The 17,666-nt window shown below is 38.7% G+C and overlaps 1 protein-coding gene across 4 annotated transcripts in view; it reads left to right on the plus strand.

The window, feature by feature from the left end:
* Window positions 1–17,666, plus strand: part of REEP1 (receptor accessory protein 1) — a 324,551-nt gene that overhangs the window by 147,261 nt on the left and 159,624 nt on the right. For all 4 annotated transcript variants that reach the window (XM_053704258.1, XM_053704259.1, XM_053704261.1 and 1 more), the window contains exon 3: window positions 1,865–1,941. In XM_053704258.1, coding sequence (XP_053560233.1) covers window positions 1,865–1,941 — 77 coding nt within the window. The remainder of the gene's footprint in view (window positions 1–1,864; window positions 1,942–17,666) is intronic.

Genomic DNA, 17,666 nt, shown 5'->3' on the forward strand with positions numbered 1-17,666 from the left:
CAAAGTGTTTAATGTACCTTTAAAGGAAAGACAAGAGTGTCAGTCTCCCCACCCTCTACTCCATATGTGTGATCAACAATGCACATTTATAACAATATATATATATATATAAGTTTGTGATTGGTTAGCAATGGTCCTTTTGTTTTTGGAGACAGGGAAATCTATGGGTATCTGTTATAAGAAGAAAATATAGATATAATAAAATGTGAGAAGGGTAGCATGCTTAATAGGGACAGGGAGGAGGCTGAGGTACTAAACCAGTTCTTTTTACACAAGAGAGGAACCAGTGGGAGATACATTGAAATAACCTAGAACATACAAGCCTGTTCCAATAACTGGGCTATCTCAAGATGATATCAGGAAAAAATGGATAACATTAATGTAAATAAAACTCCAGCCCAGATGGAATACACCAAGGGTTTTAAGGGAACTTGGCAGTGTTATAGCCAAACCTCTACTCTTAATTTTTCAAGACTCATTATCCTCAGGCATAGTTACGCAGGACTGGTGTAAAGCTGATGTGGTGCCACTTTTTAAAAAGGGAAGCAGGGCTGTTACAGGAAGCTATAAACCAGTTAGTCTGACATCGGTAATGGGGAAGATACTTGAAAGGATTATAAAGGATTATATTCATGAGTATATTCGTGTAAACAAGATTTTGTGTCCACGTCAGCATGGTTTCATGAGAAATAGATCATGTCAAACTAATCTAATTAGTAGTAAGTATAAAAATGTAGATAAAGGGGCATCAGTTGATGTGATTTTGTAAAGGCGCTTGATACAGTGCCACATGAGCGATTATTGTACTAAATGAAGGGACTGGGGATAGCTGAAAATATCAGCTCATGAATAAATAACTGGATAAAATAAAAGTAGCTACATGTAGTAGCAAATGGATCATACTCAGATTGGACAAATGTCCCCCAGGGATCAGTACTGGGACCTGTTCTTTTTTATATTTTTAATAATGACTTGGAGCAAGGATCAAATAACAACATCCCTATTTTTGCAGTTGATACAAAGTTGTATAAGTTCATTAGGTCAGTGCAGGATGAAATTGGTTTACAAGGGGATCTACAAAAAATAGAAGAATAGGCTGGTAAATGGAAAATGAGATTTAATACTGGAAAATGTAAGGTTCTAATTTTTGGAATTAAAAGAGGCATTCATGCAGAGGAGGAGAGCATAATTCTGTTACTATATAAATCCCTGGTAAGACCTCATCTTGAGTATTGAGGGCATTTCTTGGGACAAATCTCAAAAAAACATTGTAGTTAGAAAAAGGTGAGAGAAGGGCCACACAACTAATAAGGGGAATGGAGAATTTCAACAATGATGAAAGATTAGCCAACTGGGTCTGTTTTCCCCAGAAAAAAAGGCACTTGAGATGTGATAATATTACTTTATATAAATATATTCAATGCCCCTATACAGAGATTGCGGAAGCTCTGTTTAGTCCAAGTAAATTGTTTGTGATGAGAAGTCACAATTTAAGGCTGGAGGAAAGGAGATTTAATCTCCAGCAATGTAAACCTTTTTTCACTGTAATAGCAATCAAATTGTGGAACTTATTACCTAAGAAGGTAGCGAATGCCATAACCTTAGATACATTTAAAAATTGGTTAGATAGCTTTCTGTCTAGAAACAGTATTCAGGGATATGATTGCTTGTGCTAAATGGGTCACCTTTTTAATGGAATTCATTGGAGCTTCTTTATTTTAAATCATGTTGGATCTGTATAGGTTAAATTTGATAAATTTCTGTCTTCTTTCCACCTTGTCTACTATGTTTTAGACCATAAAAATAAGAATTGCACAAAATGTATTTTAGGTTTGTGTTTTTAACACTTTTTTTTAATGACCAGGTAAAATGGATGATGTATTGGATCATATTCGCACTTTTTATGACAGTCGAAACATTTACAGATATTTTCCTGTGCTGGTAAGTCTACCTGTTCTTTATTCTTTATTTTCAATATTTATTGAAAAACATTTTAAGGCTTTCATTGTACTTTAAAAAAAAAAGAAAATAGTTTGGTTGTTTTATTGTTGCTTAAGATTAATGGGTATTCCTGTGTACAGGGATAGTTTATTTATACGTACTCTCTGCATTGTTTTCTTCTAAAATTTGATTCAAGTGTTTGATAAATAAAAATATTTAGAACAAAAATAGAAAATAAGCTCAGATCTTATCAATAGCGGACTTACTCAACAGAGGACCCTGGTGCAAATGTTTTTTGGGGCCCCCAAAGGTAACTCATAAGTAAGCTATAGCAATAATATAGATAGATATATACTTAGATAGATAGATAATATAAAGGGTTAACACCCTATAGGGGGCGCTATATAGAAAAATCAATAAACTCCAGAACAAAATCTAAAGTTTTTTTATATAGTCACCAGTTATGATCACAGTCCTTGGTGATTATGAGGTAGTCAGGAATAATGTGAAATGATGGGCAAATGATGTCCAAAAAAGGAAGAGGCAGCACTCAATCTTCACCATATGTGGTTAACAGCTCTAAAAACAACAGAAAAAGGAGAGAGGCGCCGTATGTGTGAATCAATCGACAACTGAAGGAGAGTACAAAGATAGTACAGGGTACTCACATTCTGTGAAGGCACTCCAATGTGCCAATAGTTGCAGGCTGGTTTTCAACAGCAGACCAGCTAGCTGATACAGGCAGTCTGGATTCCCAAGAGAGGCAGCTCCCCAAGGTAGCGTAGAAAAATGCACTCAGCAATGAGAATGTATAGTTAAAAAAATATTTTAATCCAAAGTAAAAACAATATTAAAAACAACAACTCATGCTGTTGTGTGCACAAACAGATCATGCAACATGTTTCACGGTTAGCACCGTTTCATCAGGCATGTATTTTGGTACAAAATCAACCCTTAAATAAGTCTACGCTACCTAAACCCACAGGCTGTGGGCACACCCCCCACAGCAAACCAGCCAATCAATACGCCCCTTGTCTAATTGGTATTTAAATTGTAACACCTGAGTTCTTAGTACTGAATGTCTATTTGAAAAATACATGAACAAACAAATGAATAGCCCAGTGTATGTATATATATTAATAATTATGTACTAAATATATATATATATATATATATATATATATAAATGTCTTTTAAAATATTATAAAGGTTGTAGAAATGCACTATATTGAAGTTACGTGTATGATACACTTCATGTAACTAAAACAGTCTGTGACTCCATCATAGTAACTCTCAGCACTAACTACTAGTGACACTCAGCACTAACTGACTAACAAACAGAGCGCTAAAATATAAAGGCTGATCATTGTGGCCGAAAATGTACAAGATCATATAGATTGTGTGTTAATTGGTTAATATATGCATGTTAGAGGAAGCCTAAATAAGCAAACTTGTATCTCTAAACATAATATCTTACGCCTAGATTTAGAGTTCTGCTTTAGCCGTCAAAACCAGCGTTAGGGGGTCCTAACGCTGGTTTTGGCCGCCCGCTGGTATTTAGAGTCAGTCAGGAAAGGGTCTAACGCTCACTTTCCAGCCGCGACTTTTCCATACCGCAGATCCCCCTACGCCAATTGCGTATCCTATCTTTTCAATGGGATCTTTCAAACGCCGGTATTTAGAGTCTTGGCTGAAGTGAGCGTTAGAAATCTAACGACAAGACTCCAGTCGCAGAAAAAAGCCAGGAGTTAAGAGCTTTCTGGGCTAATGCCAGATCATAAAGCTCTTATCTACTGTGCTCAATCTTAACTACTGTGCTCTAAAGTACACTTACACCCATAAACTACCTATGTACCCCTAAACCGAGGCCCCCCCACATCGCCGCTACTCTATTAATTTTTTTTAACCCCTAATCTGCCGACCGCACACCGCCGCTACCTACATTATCCCTATGTACCCCTAATCTGCTGCCCCTAACATCGCCGACCCCTACATAATATTTATTACCCACTAATCTGCCCCCCCAACGTCGCCGCCACCTACCTACAATTATTAATCCCTAATCTGCCGACCGGACCTCACCGCTACGCTAATAAATGTATTAACCCCTAAAGCTAAGTCTTACCCTAACCCTAACACCCCCCTAAGTTAAATATAATTTTATTCTAAAGAAATAAAATAATTCTTATTAAATAAATTATTCCTATTTAAAGCTAAATACTTACCTGTTAAATAAACCCTAATATAGCTACAATATAAATAATAATTATATTGTAGCTATTTTAGGATTTATATTTATTTTACAGGCAACTTTGTATTTATTTTAATCAGGTACAATAGCTATTAAATAGTTAAGAACTATTTAATAGCTACCTAGTTAAAATAATTACAAAATTACCTGTAAAATAAATCCTAACCTAAGTTACAATTAAACCTAACACTACACTATCAATAAATAAATTAAATAAACTATCTACAATTATCTACAATTATATCAACTAAACTAAATTACAAAAAAAAAAACACTAAATTACAAAAAATTAAAAAGATTACAAGAATTTTAAACTAATTACACCTACTCTAAGCCCCCTAAAAAAATAACAAAGCCCCTCAAAATAAAAAAATGCCCTACCCTATTCTAAAATAAAAATTGTAAAGCTCTTTTACCTTACCAGCCTTTAAAAGGGCCTTTGCGGGGCATGCCTTAAAGAAAACAGCTCTTTTGCATTTAAATAAACATACAATACCCCCCGCCCCAATATTACAACCCACCACCCACATACCCCTAATCTAACCCAAACACCCCTTAAAAAACCTAACACTAAGCCCCTAAAGATCTTCCTACCTTGTCTTCACCACGCCGGGTATCACCGATCCGTCCAGAAGAGGGTCCGAAGTCTTCCTCCTATCCGGCAAGAAGAGGGTCCAAAGTCTTTATCCTATCCGGCAAGAAGAGGAGATCCGGACTGGCAAACATCTTCATCCAAGCGGCATCTTCTATCTTCTTCCATCCGGCGCGGAGTGGGACCATCTTGAAGCAGCCGACGCGGATCCATCCTCTTCTTCCTGTTCCAATCAGCCAATAGAATGCGAGCTCAATCTGATTGGCTCAGCCAATCCGATTGAACTTGAATCGGATTGGCTGATTCAATCAGCCAATCAGATTTTTCCTACCTTAATTCCGATTGGCTGATAGAATCCTATCAGCCAATCGGAATTCGAGGGACGCCATCTTGGATGACGTCCCTTAAAGGAACCTTCATTCATCGGGAGTCGCCGGAAGAAGAGGATGGATCCGCGTCGGCTGCTTCAAGATGGTCCCACTCCACACCGGATGGAAAAAGATAGAAGATGCCGCTTGGATGAAAATGTTTGCCGGTCCGGATCTCCTCTTCTTGCCGGATAGGATGAAGACTTTGGACCCTCTTCTGCACCTTCTTGCCGGATAGGAGGAAGACTTCGAACCCTCTTCTGGACGGATCGGTGATACCCGGCGTGGTGAAGACAAGGTAGGAAGATCTTCAGGGGCTTAGTGTTAGGTTTTTTAAGGGGTGTTTGGGTTAGATTAGGGATATGTCGGTGGTGGGTTGTAATGTTGGGGGGGGGTATTGTATGTTTATTTAAATGCAAAAGAGCTGTTTTCTTTGGGGCATGCCCCGCAAAAGGCCCTTTTAAGGGCTGGTAAGGTAAAAGAGCTTTACAATTTTTATTTTAGAATAGGGTAGGGCAGTTTTTTATTTTGGGGGGCTTTGTTTTTTTTTAGGGGGCTTAGAGTAGGTGTAATTAGTTTAAAATTCTTGTAATCTTTTTTTATTTTTTGTAATTTAGTGTTTGTTTTTTGTAATTTAGTGGGGTTTTTTTTTGTAATTTAGTTTAGTTGATATAATTGTAGATAATTGTAGATAGTTTATTAAATTTATTTATTGATAGTGTAGTGTTAGGTTTAATTGTAACTTAGGTTAGGATTTATTTTACATGTAATTTTGTAATTGTTTTAACTAGGTAACTATTAAATAGTTATTAACTATTTAATAGCTATTGTACCTGGTTAAAATAAATACAAAGTTGCCTGTAAAATAAATATAAATTCTAAAATAGCTACAATATAATTATTATTTATATTGTAGCTATATTAGGGTTTATTTAACAGGTAAGTATTTAGCTTTAAATAGGAATAATTTATTTAATAAGAATTATTTTATTTCGTTAGAATAAAATTATATTTAACTTAGGGGGGTGTTAGGGTTTGGGTTAGACTTAGCTTTAGGGGTTAATACATTTATTAGAGTAGCGGTGAGGTCCGGTCGGCAGATTAGGGGTTAATAAGTGTAGGTAGGTAGCGGCGACGTTGTGGGGGGCAGATTAGGGTATAATAAATATAATATAGGGGTCGGCAATGTTAGGGGCAGCAGATTAGGGGTACATAGGGATAACGTAGGTTGCGGCGGTGTACGGAGCGGCAGATTAGTGGTTAATAATAATATGCAGGGGTCGGCAGATTAGGGGTTAATAAGTGTAAGGTTAGGGGTGTTTAGACTCGGGTTACATGTTAGGGTGTTAAGTGCAGACTTAGGAAGTGTTTCCCCATAGGAATGGGGCTGCGTTAGGAGCTGAATGCTGCTTTTTTGCAGGTGTTAGGTTTTTTTTCAGCTCAAACTGCCCCATTATTTCCTATGGGGGAATCGTGCACGTTTTTGAAGCTGGCCGCGTCCGTAAGCACCGCTGGTATTGAGAGTTGCAGTGGCGGTAAATATGCCTGTACGCTCCCTTTTTGGAGCCTAACGCAGCCCTTCAGAGAACTCTCAATACCAGCGTTGTTTAAAAGGTGCTTAGAAATTATCATATGAGCCTTCCTAGGTTTAGCTTTCAACTAAGAATACCAAGAGAGCAAAGCAAAATTGGTGATAAAAGTAAATTGGAAAGTTGTTTAAAATTACATTCCTTATTTGAAACATGAAAGTTTTTTTTGGACTTGACTGTCCATTTAAGTCAGCCACCTTGAAACTGACCCTGCACTGAAAAGAGATAAATCATGGATTCATGTAAAAATGGGAGTTTCCTAACCTATTAGACACAAGATTTTTATTTTTTTATTTGTTTTACGGCCCTAAACTTTGCCTCTATCCCATCGAAAAATAAAAATATATACACCCATGATACCACCTCCTCTTTCAAATAAAAGGTCACATGACCGTACAAATATCAAGAGAAAAGGACAACTTTTTAAACGCAATATTTAGAGGAATAAAAGATTAAATAAATTAGACCTGCAGCATGCAATTTTTGCAATATAATTGCTTCTTAAAGGGACAGTCAACACCAGAATTTTTGTTGTTTAAAAAGAAAGTTAATCCCTTTATTACCCATTCCCTAGTTTTGCATAACAAACACTGTTAGAATTGCACTTTTTCTTCTTAACAGCTGCATTCATTACTTTTGGGAATTCAGAACCTGGCCACCAGGAGGAGGCAAAGAACCCCAGCCAAAGGCTTAAATACCTCCCCCCCCCCCCACACACACTTCCCTCAACCCCCAGTCATTCTTTGCCTCTCGTCACAGGAGGTTGGCAGAGAAGTGTACAGAAGTTCAAGATAGTCTCTTATGGAGGGTATTACTCTTCGAAATGGGACTGGAGTTTTAAGTAATCCTTTAAGCCTCTCAGTGAGAGCATGGATGAAAGTTAGAGTCCGGAGATGCAGGGAGAGTTTTCCTGCGAACCCATCCCGACTAATATTAACAGCTCCTTTGGTAATCAGCGTTGATTTCGCTGCCCACCTTTCTTCACTCAAGTCTGTCACACTTGAAGGGCCGTGTTCCTGTTCCATGGCGTAGATTCCGGTAAGATTTTTTCATTTTATTTCGATATGTGAATGTAATGTTAACAAACAAGGTAAGGTCCCAGTGGGACTCCTTTTATTTTAATAAGGAATCATGGGTTAATATCTCCTGAGGGGGGTTATTGAACAGGGGGGACTTTTAATCATGTTTGTTATATGGTTCTATCTGCAAATGTGTAGCTTTACTTAGGCTCACAGCCTTTACGGAACATAACGGCCTTCTATTAATGACACAGTCTTTCAGATTTGTGCCCTTTGTGACTGACACGGTGCACCTTGTGCGGTTAAGTTGTTTTTCACTTCCGTATGCTGACTGTGTGCGACCGAGAGAGTCTAGCTCGTGGGTTGTCTGGTTCACAGGAGGTGGTGAGTGCCCCAGCCATTGGGGGTGTCAAAGGGTGCCAGTTAGTTTTATCTTTTTTTAATCCCGAGATTATGGAGGATTCTGATATGCACGACACGGATGCCTCTGATACGGAGGATGTGTCTTGTGATGAATATGAAATGGCCCGGGTAATTAATGCCCATCAATTATGTTCCGGGTGCCATTCTAGAGTACTCTCTTCTCCTGAGTCTGGGAGCTTAGAGTGCGTTGAGCCATCCGCCTCTGAGGTTGCTATGACCCATGAGGCACGTGCCCAAGACCCTTTCCCGGCTACGCACGCAGTTGTCCCTATGGCCTTCACTCCTTCTCCGGAAAGTGGCTTGTTTCCGCCAGAGGTTACGGCACGGTTCCGCATGGCCATTTCTATGGTACAGTCTTATTTATATCTCCTAAGTGAAGTATCTCTCCGATACTGTCCATGCTTCGTTAACCTAGGCCTATCGAGCGTGGGATCACCCGATTCAGTTCGGCCTTCCGGGGAAACGTTGGCCTCTGAGACTTCAGGGGCCCCAATCTCGGAGCCGTGGTCTCCAGCATATTCGGCAAGGGATGATTTTGCCTTCCGTTATAGGCTGGCTTGCCTTAGGGTTCTTTTAAGACATGTTTTGGCAAAATGGATGGCAAAATGGATATGAAGTTAGGGGATGAAGCCAATCTCCTTATCGTCTTCATCATTCTCATTCACCTTGGGCATGCTGCCTTTCATTTTATTTTTGATCCGGATGGATGTGTTTAATTTGTTTTTCTTTGTGCTCAGGCCACGACTGCGTGTAGGGGGTCTCGTACCCAAACACAATGTTTCTTTGAATCACGGTAGCATGCCGTTTGTAGCAGCGGTCTAACAGGGGATTTTGTTCCTCGTTGATCCTCTCTTCTCTCCTGTAGTCTGGGACTCTTGTCTTTGGTCTTTTGACTAGCTTTTGGGTTGGGACCGTTATCCCGGAGGGAAGTTTAGGGATATGTTACTCTACGCAGTGTTGACCGTTCTGTTGTTGGCCCTTTCCTTGAGGGAGGACTTTGGATGTCCTCCTTCTTTCTACCGACGTCTGGTGCTGGGAGGGGGTGCTTCTTGGAGCCGCTATTTGGTGAGCTGTACGCCCTTGGTGGTTTACAGTTGGAACCATCCTCAGCGATTTGCTTAATGATAGTGTATCCAGTTACAGCTACTTGCTTTTGTCTGGATGCTAACTAGCTTGACGAACCTTTAGGAGGTTTTGAGTTAGCGATAGGGTCAGCCTTCCTTTTAGAGGCTGGTCTTTGAGAGTTCCTGTTCGGACGGTTTGAGTTTCTCTGCGAGAGCTCTGTTCTAGCTGCTGGGATATGTATCCTGTTCCTGCTGTCTCTGCCTATCTAGCCTCCAGATCTAGATATGTTATGGAGCATCGGGGACTCCAAAAAATAAAGGTAAAGGAACTACTTGTAAACAATTTAATACACTCAAGCAGGTAAAATGGATCATTGGGAGCAATTTAAAGGGGAGAAACATTTGGGGTAAACTGTTCCTTTAAGGCATTTAATTACAGTGAGAAGTGCTCATATACTGTAAATTATTACAATTACCAAACATAGTAGATACTTATTTTAATGTCATAAATGAAGTAGGTGTTAAAATGACATGAAAAACTTTGAGATTGTAATATATTTATGTAAAAAAAACACCTTTGCTCTATCCTATTGATATTTACTTTGCTCTCTTTTCCTGTAATTTAAAGGGGCACAAAACTTTCATGATTCAGATAGATAGCATAACATTTTAAAAATATTTTCAAATGTACTTCTATTATAAAATTTACTTATTTCTCATGGTATTCTTTGTTAAAGAGAATGCATGTGGCAGACTGGCAGTATGGCAGCAGTTTTGCAAGAATGCACTAGCTGGTGACAGCGTTTGCACAAGCATGATTAAGGGATAAAATGTTGCTTGTCTATTGTTGGACCCTGTTTAATAAATTAAATAAAGGTCAGTTTTATATAATTAAGCAGCTGGAGGCTTTTTGAATGTATTCATTTTGATTGGGCTTTGGAAAGCCTTCTCCGTGGTCAGCACCTAGTGCTGTCTCCAATCCATCAATCTAATTTGCACAATGTATAACGTTAAATTTATTCTTGCAAAACTCCTGCTATAAAGTGCTCCAGATATGTGCATGCTCCTTAGCCTACCTAACTGCTTTTCAACAAAGAATACCAAGAGAACAAAACAAACAGGTGCTTAGGAGACCAACAGAAAATAAGTAAATGTTTTGGGTTCTGGTAGGATAAAGTAGATTAGGGATGCCCAAAACACCATTTTGTGTTTGCCTTTTTCATAATTGTGCAGGGCATGAAATGGTTTTAAGGATTGTGAAGTCATTGTCCTGCAGTGCATATATCTACATGAGAGTCTGGTTGCTGTAAGTTACCTAGAATGGCCCCTGTGAATTCTATTTTTTGCATACATTATCTGTAACTTTCCTCTGTTGGAGTCTGGTGTCAGTAGTGCGGGGGTCGCAGCAACCCCAATTTTCCAAGTTGTCAGCATCCACCAGTCTGCAAGTCAGCCAGTTTTTATATTGCTCTAACAGGCCAATGACAGATGTAATCAGGGGCAAAATAACAGAAGCAGAAATAAGTAGTAAAATTATTCCCACACCAGAACCACCCTTACATTTTCACTATAGATGAGGATAAAACAGGTAAAAGCAGCTATTTCAAATGACAAAATAAAAATAAAAGACCTATTTATAAACAAATGAATGTACTACAGCAGGGAAAATAGATAATTGGGAACACATTAAAAGTAGAAAAGAAATCACAGTACATCGTCCCTTTAATTTGGGAAATATAAAATACCACATTGAAATTAAAAATCAAAGTTTAAACTTAAAGTGCAAGTAACAGAGTCTAAATTGGATCTTTAAATGAATATTGTATTATTTTGTAAAACCAAATACTGAAAATTATTTGAGAGTTCCTTTATAGCAGTGTATTATAGAGTTTCATTTAAAATATGCATTTGTTATTTTTGCATATTTTAAATAAAGCTTATTCTATTTTGCAGCCTACCGCCAGCACCCTGCCTTACAGCAGGTTTTAAAAGTACCTGGTGGGAGCTTTTCAAAGAAGCATTTTTGTAAATGCAAAGTTATAATAAATATTGTCACAATTGTATTTGAAATGCAGTACTGTGTCCCTTAAAACACTTCCCCAGTTAAACATGTTTTAGCTTTTTTTATTTCAATATCTGATAGATCCCTTTGCGTCTATCACATTTTGTTTTTGTTGGGCAGCTTCCTGAACTAGGTAAATAGGCTTCTTGAGGTTTCCTGGGACATAGAATAATTCTGTCTCCTAGTAACCAACTTGTTTGTGATGCTTGGCTGCATATATGGTGCTCTGCTCTTGTGTGATAAATCAGTTTTTTCTCTCATGATTTAGTCAGAGCATATTATTTTAAAATGTTCCAATTTACTTCTAATGTTACATTTGCTTCATTCTCTTGTTATCCTTTGTTGAAGGAGTAACAATGCACTAATGGGAGCTAGGTAAACACACTGAGTGAGCAGTAACCAATCAGCAGCTACCTGCCACCTCCTGAGCCTACCTAGGTACACTTTTGAACAAAGGATACCAAGAGAACGAAGCAAATTAGATAATAGAAGTAATTAGATAATAGTAGAGCATTGCTGCTCCATAGCCTACCTAGGTATGTTTTTTTGACAAAGGATACAAAGAGAATGAAGCAAATTAAAGGGACATAAAACCCAAAATGTTTCTTTTATGATTCAGATAAAATATACAATTTTAAACAACTTTCCAATTTACATCTATTGTCAATTTTGCTTTATTCTCTTGGTATCATTTGTTGAAGTAGCAGAAATGTGCCACTGGGAGCTAGCTGAACACATTGGTAAGCCAATAACAAGAGGCAGATATGTGCAGCCATCAATCAGTGGCTACCTCTCACCTCCTGAACCTACCTAGGTATACTTTTGAACAAAGGATACCAAAAGTACTAAACAAATTAGATAATAGAATAGTCCCTTTAAATAAAAGAAGTAAATTAGAAAGTTGCCTAAAACGGTATGTTCTAACCAAATCTTGAAAGAAAATTTCAAAAAAAAGTTTAGTCTTCAGTCCTGGGTAACTGAATTGTAAATATTTTATTTTCCAGCAGTGATTTCCCTGTTAGTAGTTCATTTCATAAAGGGCATGTGATCTCTACTGCATCTATTTGTGTAAGAATTAAATGCACTTAATCTGTTAACCTGTTAAGAATGAATCCATAGACGCCCCGCCCCGCCCCCTCTGTTGATCCATATCTGACCAGAACAACAAGAAGTGTCAGTGCTAGATTTCTCATTGTACCAATGTCTGTAATTGCCAGGAATATTTTTCTCATTATACAATGCAGGCGATTGCCCATGGGCACTTTTCAGACGGCTAATCAGAAAATGTAACTAGGAATATACAATCTCTAAGCTAGATTGTTGCTTGTACGGTGTAGGTAATTGCCAGGAATAGATTTCTCATTGTACAATGTAGGTAATTATCAGGGATAGAGTTCTCATTATTCAATGCAGGTAATTGCCTATGGGCATTATTAAGAGGGCAAATCAGAAAATGTACATGTGAATATACAGTCACTTAAAGGGACAGTCTACACCATTTTTATTGTTTAAAAGATAGATAATCCCTTTATTACCCATTCCCTAGTTTTGCACAAGCAACAGTTATATTAATACACTTTTTACCTCTGTGATTACCTTGTATATAAGCCTCAGAGCTGGCTCATCTAAACTCCACGTGCATGAGCACAGTGTTATCTATTTGACACACATGAACTAACAACCTCTAGTGGTGAAAAACTGTCAAAATGCCCTGAGAGAAGAGGCAGCCTTCAAGGGCTTAGAAATTAGCATATGAACCTCCTAGGTTTATCTTTTCTTTCAACTAAGAATACCAAGAGAACAAAGCAAAATTGGTGATAAAAGTAAATTGGAAAATTGTTTAAAATTACATTCTCTATCTGAATAATGAAAGTTTATTTTGGACTAGACTGTGTCCCTTTAAGCAGATATAATCTAAGTTATATGTCCAATATCAGAAATTTCATTCCAAAAGGGGATTGAAGCAAAAAAGCAATACACTGCTCTAGATTCACTGGGGCCTAGATTTAGAGTTCGGCGGTAGCCGTCAAAACCAGCGTTAGAGGCTCCTAACGCTGGTTTTGGCCGCCCGCTGGTATTTGGAGTCAGTGATTAAAGGGTCTAACGCTCACTTTACAGCCGCGACTTTTCCATACCGCAGATCCCCCTACGCCATTTGCGTAGCCTATATTTTCAATGGGATCTTTCTAACGCTGGTATTTAGAGTCGTTTCTGAAGTGAGCGTTAGAGCTCTAACGACAAAATTCCAGCCGCCTGAAAAAAGCAGGAGTTAAGAGCTTTCTGGCTAACGCCGGTTCATAAAGCTCTTAACTACTGTACCCTAAAGTACACTAACACCCATAAACTACCTATGTACCCCTAAACCGAGGTCCCCCCACACCGCCGCCACTCGATTAAAATTTTTAACCCCTAATCTGCCGACCGCCACCTACGTTATATTTATGTACCCCTAATCTGCTGCCCCTAACCCCGCCGACCCCTGTATTATATTTATTCACCCCTAACCTGCCCCCCACAACGTCGCCGCCAGCTACTTACAATAATTAACCCCTAATCTTCCGACCGCAAATCGCCGCCACCTACGTTATCCCTATGTACCCCTAATCTGCTGCTCCTAACATCGCCGACCCCTATATTATATTTATTAACCCCTAATCTGCCCCCCTCAACGTCGCCGACACCTGCCTACACTTATTAACCCCTAATCTGCCGAGCGGACCTGAGCGCTACTATAATAAAGATATTAACCCCTAACCCGCCTCACTAACCCTATCATAAATAGTATTAACCCCTAATCTGCCCTCCCTAACATCGCCGACACCTACCTTCAATTATTAACCCCTAAACTTCCGATCGGAGCTCACCGCTATTCTAATAAATGGATTAACCCCTAAAGCTAAGTCTAACCCTAACACTAACACCCCCCTAAGTTAAATATAATTTACATCTAACGAAATTAATTAACTCTTATTAAATAACTTATTCCTATTTAAAGCTAAATACTTACCTGTAAAATAAATCCTAATATAGCTACAATATAAATTATAATTATATTATAGCTATTTTAGGATTAATATTTATTTTACAGGCAACTTTGTATTTATTTTAACCAGGTACAATAGCTATTAAATAGTTAAGAACTATTTAATAGTTACCTAGTTAAAATAATAACAAATTTACCTGTAAAATAAATCCTAACCTAAGTTATAATTAAACCTAACACTACCCTATCAATAAAATAATTAAATAAACTACCTACAATTACCTACAATTAACCTAACACTACACTATCAATAAATTAATTAAACACAATTGCTACAAATAAATACAATTAAATAAACTAGCTAAAGTACAAAAAATAAAAAAAGAACTAAGTTACAGAAAATAAAAAAATATTTACAAACATAATAAAAATATTACAACAATTTTAAACTAATTACACCTACTCTAAGCCCCCTAATAAAATAACAAAGCCCCCCAAAATAAAAAATTCCCTACCCTATTCTAAATTAAAAAAGTTACAAGCTCTTTTACCTTACCAGCCCTGAACAGGGCCCTTTGCGGGGCATGCCCCAAGAATTTCAGCTCTTTTGCCTGTAAAAAAAAACATACAATACCCCCCCCAACATTACAACCAACCACCCACATATCCCTAATCTAACCCAAACCCCCCTTAAATAAACCTAACACTAAGCCCCTGAAGATCTTCCTACCTTGTCTTCACCATCCAGGTATCACCGATCCGTCCTGGCTCCAAGATCTTCATCCAACCCAAGCGGGGGTTGGCGATCCATAATCCGGTGCTCCAAAGTCTTCCTCCTATCCGGCAAGAAGAGGACATCCGGACCGGCAAACATCTTCTCCAAGCGGCATCTTCGATCTTCTTCCATCCGGTGCGGAGCGGGTCCATCTTGAAGCAGGCGACGCGGATCCATCCTCTTCTTCTGATGTCTCCCGACTAATGACGGTTCCTTTAAGGGACGTCATCCAAGATGGCGTCCCTCGAATTCCGATTGGCTGATAGGATTCTATCAGCCAATCGGAATTAAGGTAGGAATTTTCTGATTGGCTGATGGAATCAGCCAATCAGAATCAAGTTCAATCCGATTGGCCGATCCAATCAGCCAATCAGATTGAGCTCGCATTCTATTGGCTGTTCCGATCAGCCAATAGAATGCGAGCTCAATCTGATTGGCTGATGGGATCGGCCAATCGGATTGAACTTGATTCTGATTGGCTGATTCCATCAGCCAATCAGAAAATTCCTACCTTAATTCCGATTGGCTGATAGAATCCTATCAGCCAATCGGAATTCGAGGGACGCCATCTTGGATGACGTCCCTTAAAGGAACCGTCATTAGTCGGGAGACATCGGAAGAAGAGGATGGATCCGCGTCGCCTGCTTCAAGATGGACCCGCTCCGCACCGGATGGAAGAAGATCGAAGATGCCGCTTGGAGAAGATGTTTGCCGGTCCGGATGTCCTCTTCTTGCCGGATAGGAGGAAGACTTTGGAGCACCGGATTATGGATCGCCAACCCCCGCTTGGGTTGGATGAAGATCTTGGAGCCAGGACGGATCGGTGATACCTGGATGGTGAAGACAAGGTAGGAAGATCTTCAGGGGCTTAGTGTTAGGTTTATTTAAGGGGGGTTTGGGTTAGATTAGGGGTATGTGGGTTGTAATGTTGGGGGGGGTATTGTATGTTTTTTTTTACAGGCAAAAGAGCTGAAATTCTTGGGGCATGCCCCGCAAAGGGCCCTGTTCAGGGCTGGTAAGGTAAAAGAGCTTGTAACTTTTTTAATTTAGAATAGGGTAGGGAATTTTTTATTTTGGGGGGCTTTGTTATTTTATTAGGGGGCTTAGAGTAGGTGTAATTAGTTTAAAATTGTTGTAATATTTTTATTATGTTTGTAAATATTTTTTTATTTTCTGTAACTTAGTTCTTTTTTTATTTTTTGTACTTTAGCTAGTTTATTTAATTGTATTTATTTGTAGCAATTGTGTTTAATTAATTTATTGATAGTGTAGTGTTAGGTTAATTGTAGGTAATTGTAGGTAGTTTATTTAATTATTTTATTGATAGGGTAGTGTTAGGTTTAATTATAACTTAGGTTAGGATTTATTTTACAGGTAAATTAGTTATTATTTTAACTAGGTAACTATTAAATAGTTCTTAACTATTTAATAGCTATTGTACCTGGTTAAAATAAATACAAAGTTGCCTGTAAAATAAATATTAATCCTAAAATAGCTATAATATAATTATAATTTATATTGTAGCTATATTAGGATTTATTTTACAGGTAAGTATTTAGCTTTAAATAGGAATAAGTTATTTAATAAGAGTTAATTTATTTCGTTAGATAAAAATTATATTTAACTTAGGGGGGTGTTAGTGTTAGGGTTAGACTTAGCTTTAGGGGTTAATCCATTTATTAGAATAGCGGTGAGCTCCGATCGGAAGTTTAGGGGTTAATAATTGAAGGTAGGTGTCGGCGATGTTAGGGAGGGCAGATTAGGGGTTAATACTATTTATGATAGGGTTAGTGAGGCGGATTAGGGGTTAATAACTTTATTATAGTAGCGCTCAGGTCCGCTCGGCAGATTAGGGGTTAATAAGTGTAGGTAGGTGTCGGCGACGTTGTGGGGGGCAGATTAGGGGTTAATAAATATAATATAGGGGGCGGCGGTGTTAGGGGTAGCAGATTAGGGGTACATAGGGATAACGTAGGTGGCGGCGTTTTACGGAGCGGCAGATTAGGGGTTAATAATAATATGCAGGGGTCAGCGATAGCGGGGGCGGCAGATTAGGGGTTAATAAGTGTAAGGGTAGGGGTGTTTAGACTCGGGGTACATGTTAGGGTGTTAGGTGCAGACGTAGGAAGTGTTTCCCCATAGGAAACAATGGGGCTGCGTTAGGAGCTGAACGCTGCTTTTTTGCAGGTGTTAGGTTTTTTTTCAGCTCAAACAGTCCCATTGTTTCCTATGGGAGAATCGTGCACGAGCACGTTTTTGAGGCCGGCCGCGTCCGTAAGCAACTCTGGTATCGAGAGTTGCATTTGCGGTAAAAATGCTCTACGCTCCTTTTTTGGAGCCTAACGCAGCATTTGTTTGAACTCTCGATACCAGAGTTAAATTTATGGTGCGGCCAGAAAAAAGCCCGCGGAGCGTTAACAGCCCTTTTACCGCCGAACTCCAAATCTAGGCCTAAGACTGGAGCAGACTCTCCAGACTCTCTAGTCTCACTTCCTTGCATATCACTAGTGTGAGAGCTTAGTAGAAGTGCTATGCACAGTATGGCTATCATTCTGGATTTTTAAGGAGTGTTGGGTCACATGTTTTTTGGCATCAAGTT

This window comes from Bombina bombina, chromosome 2, assembly GCF_027579735.1.
Source record: "Bombina bombina isolate aBomBom1 chromosome 2, aBomBom1.pri, whole genome shotgun sequence".
NCBI lineage: Eukaryota > Metazoa > Chordata > Amphibia > Anura > Bombinatoridae > Bombina > Bombina bombina.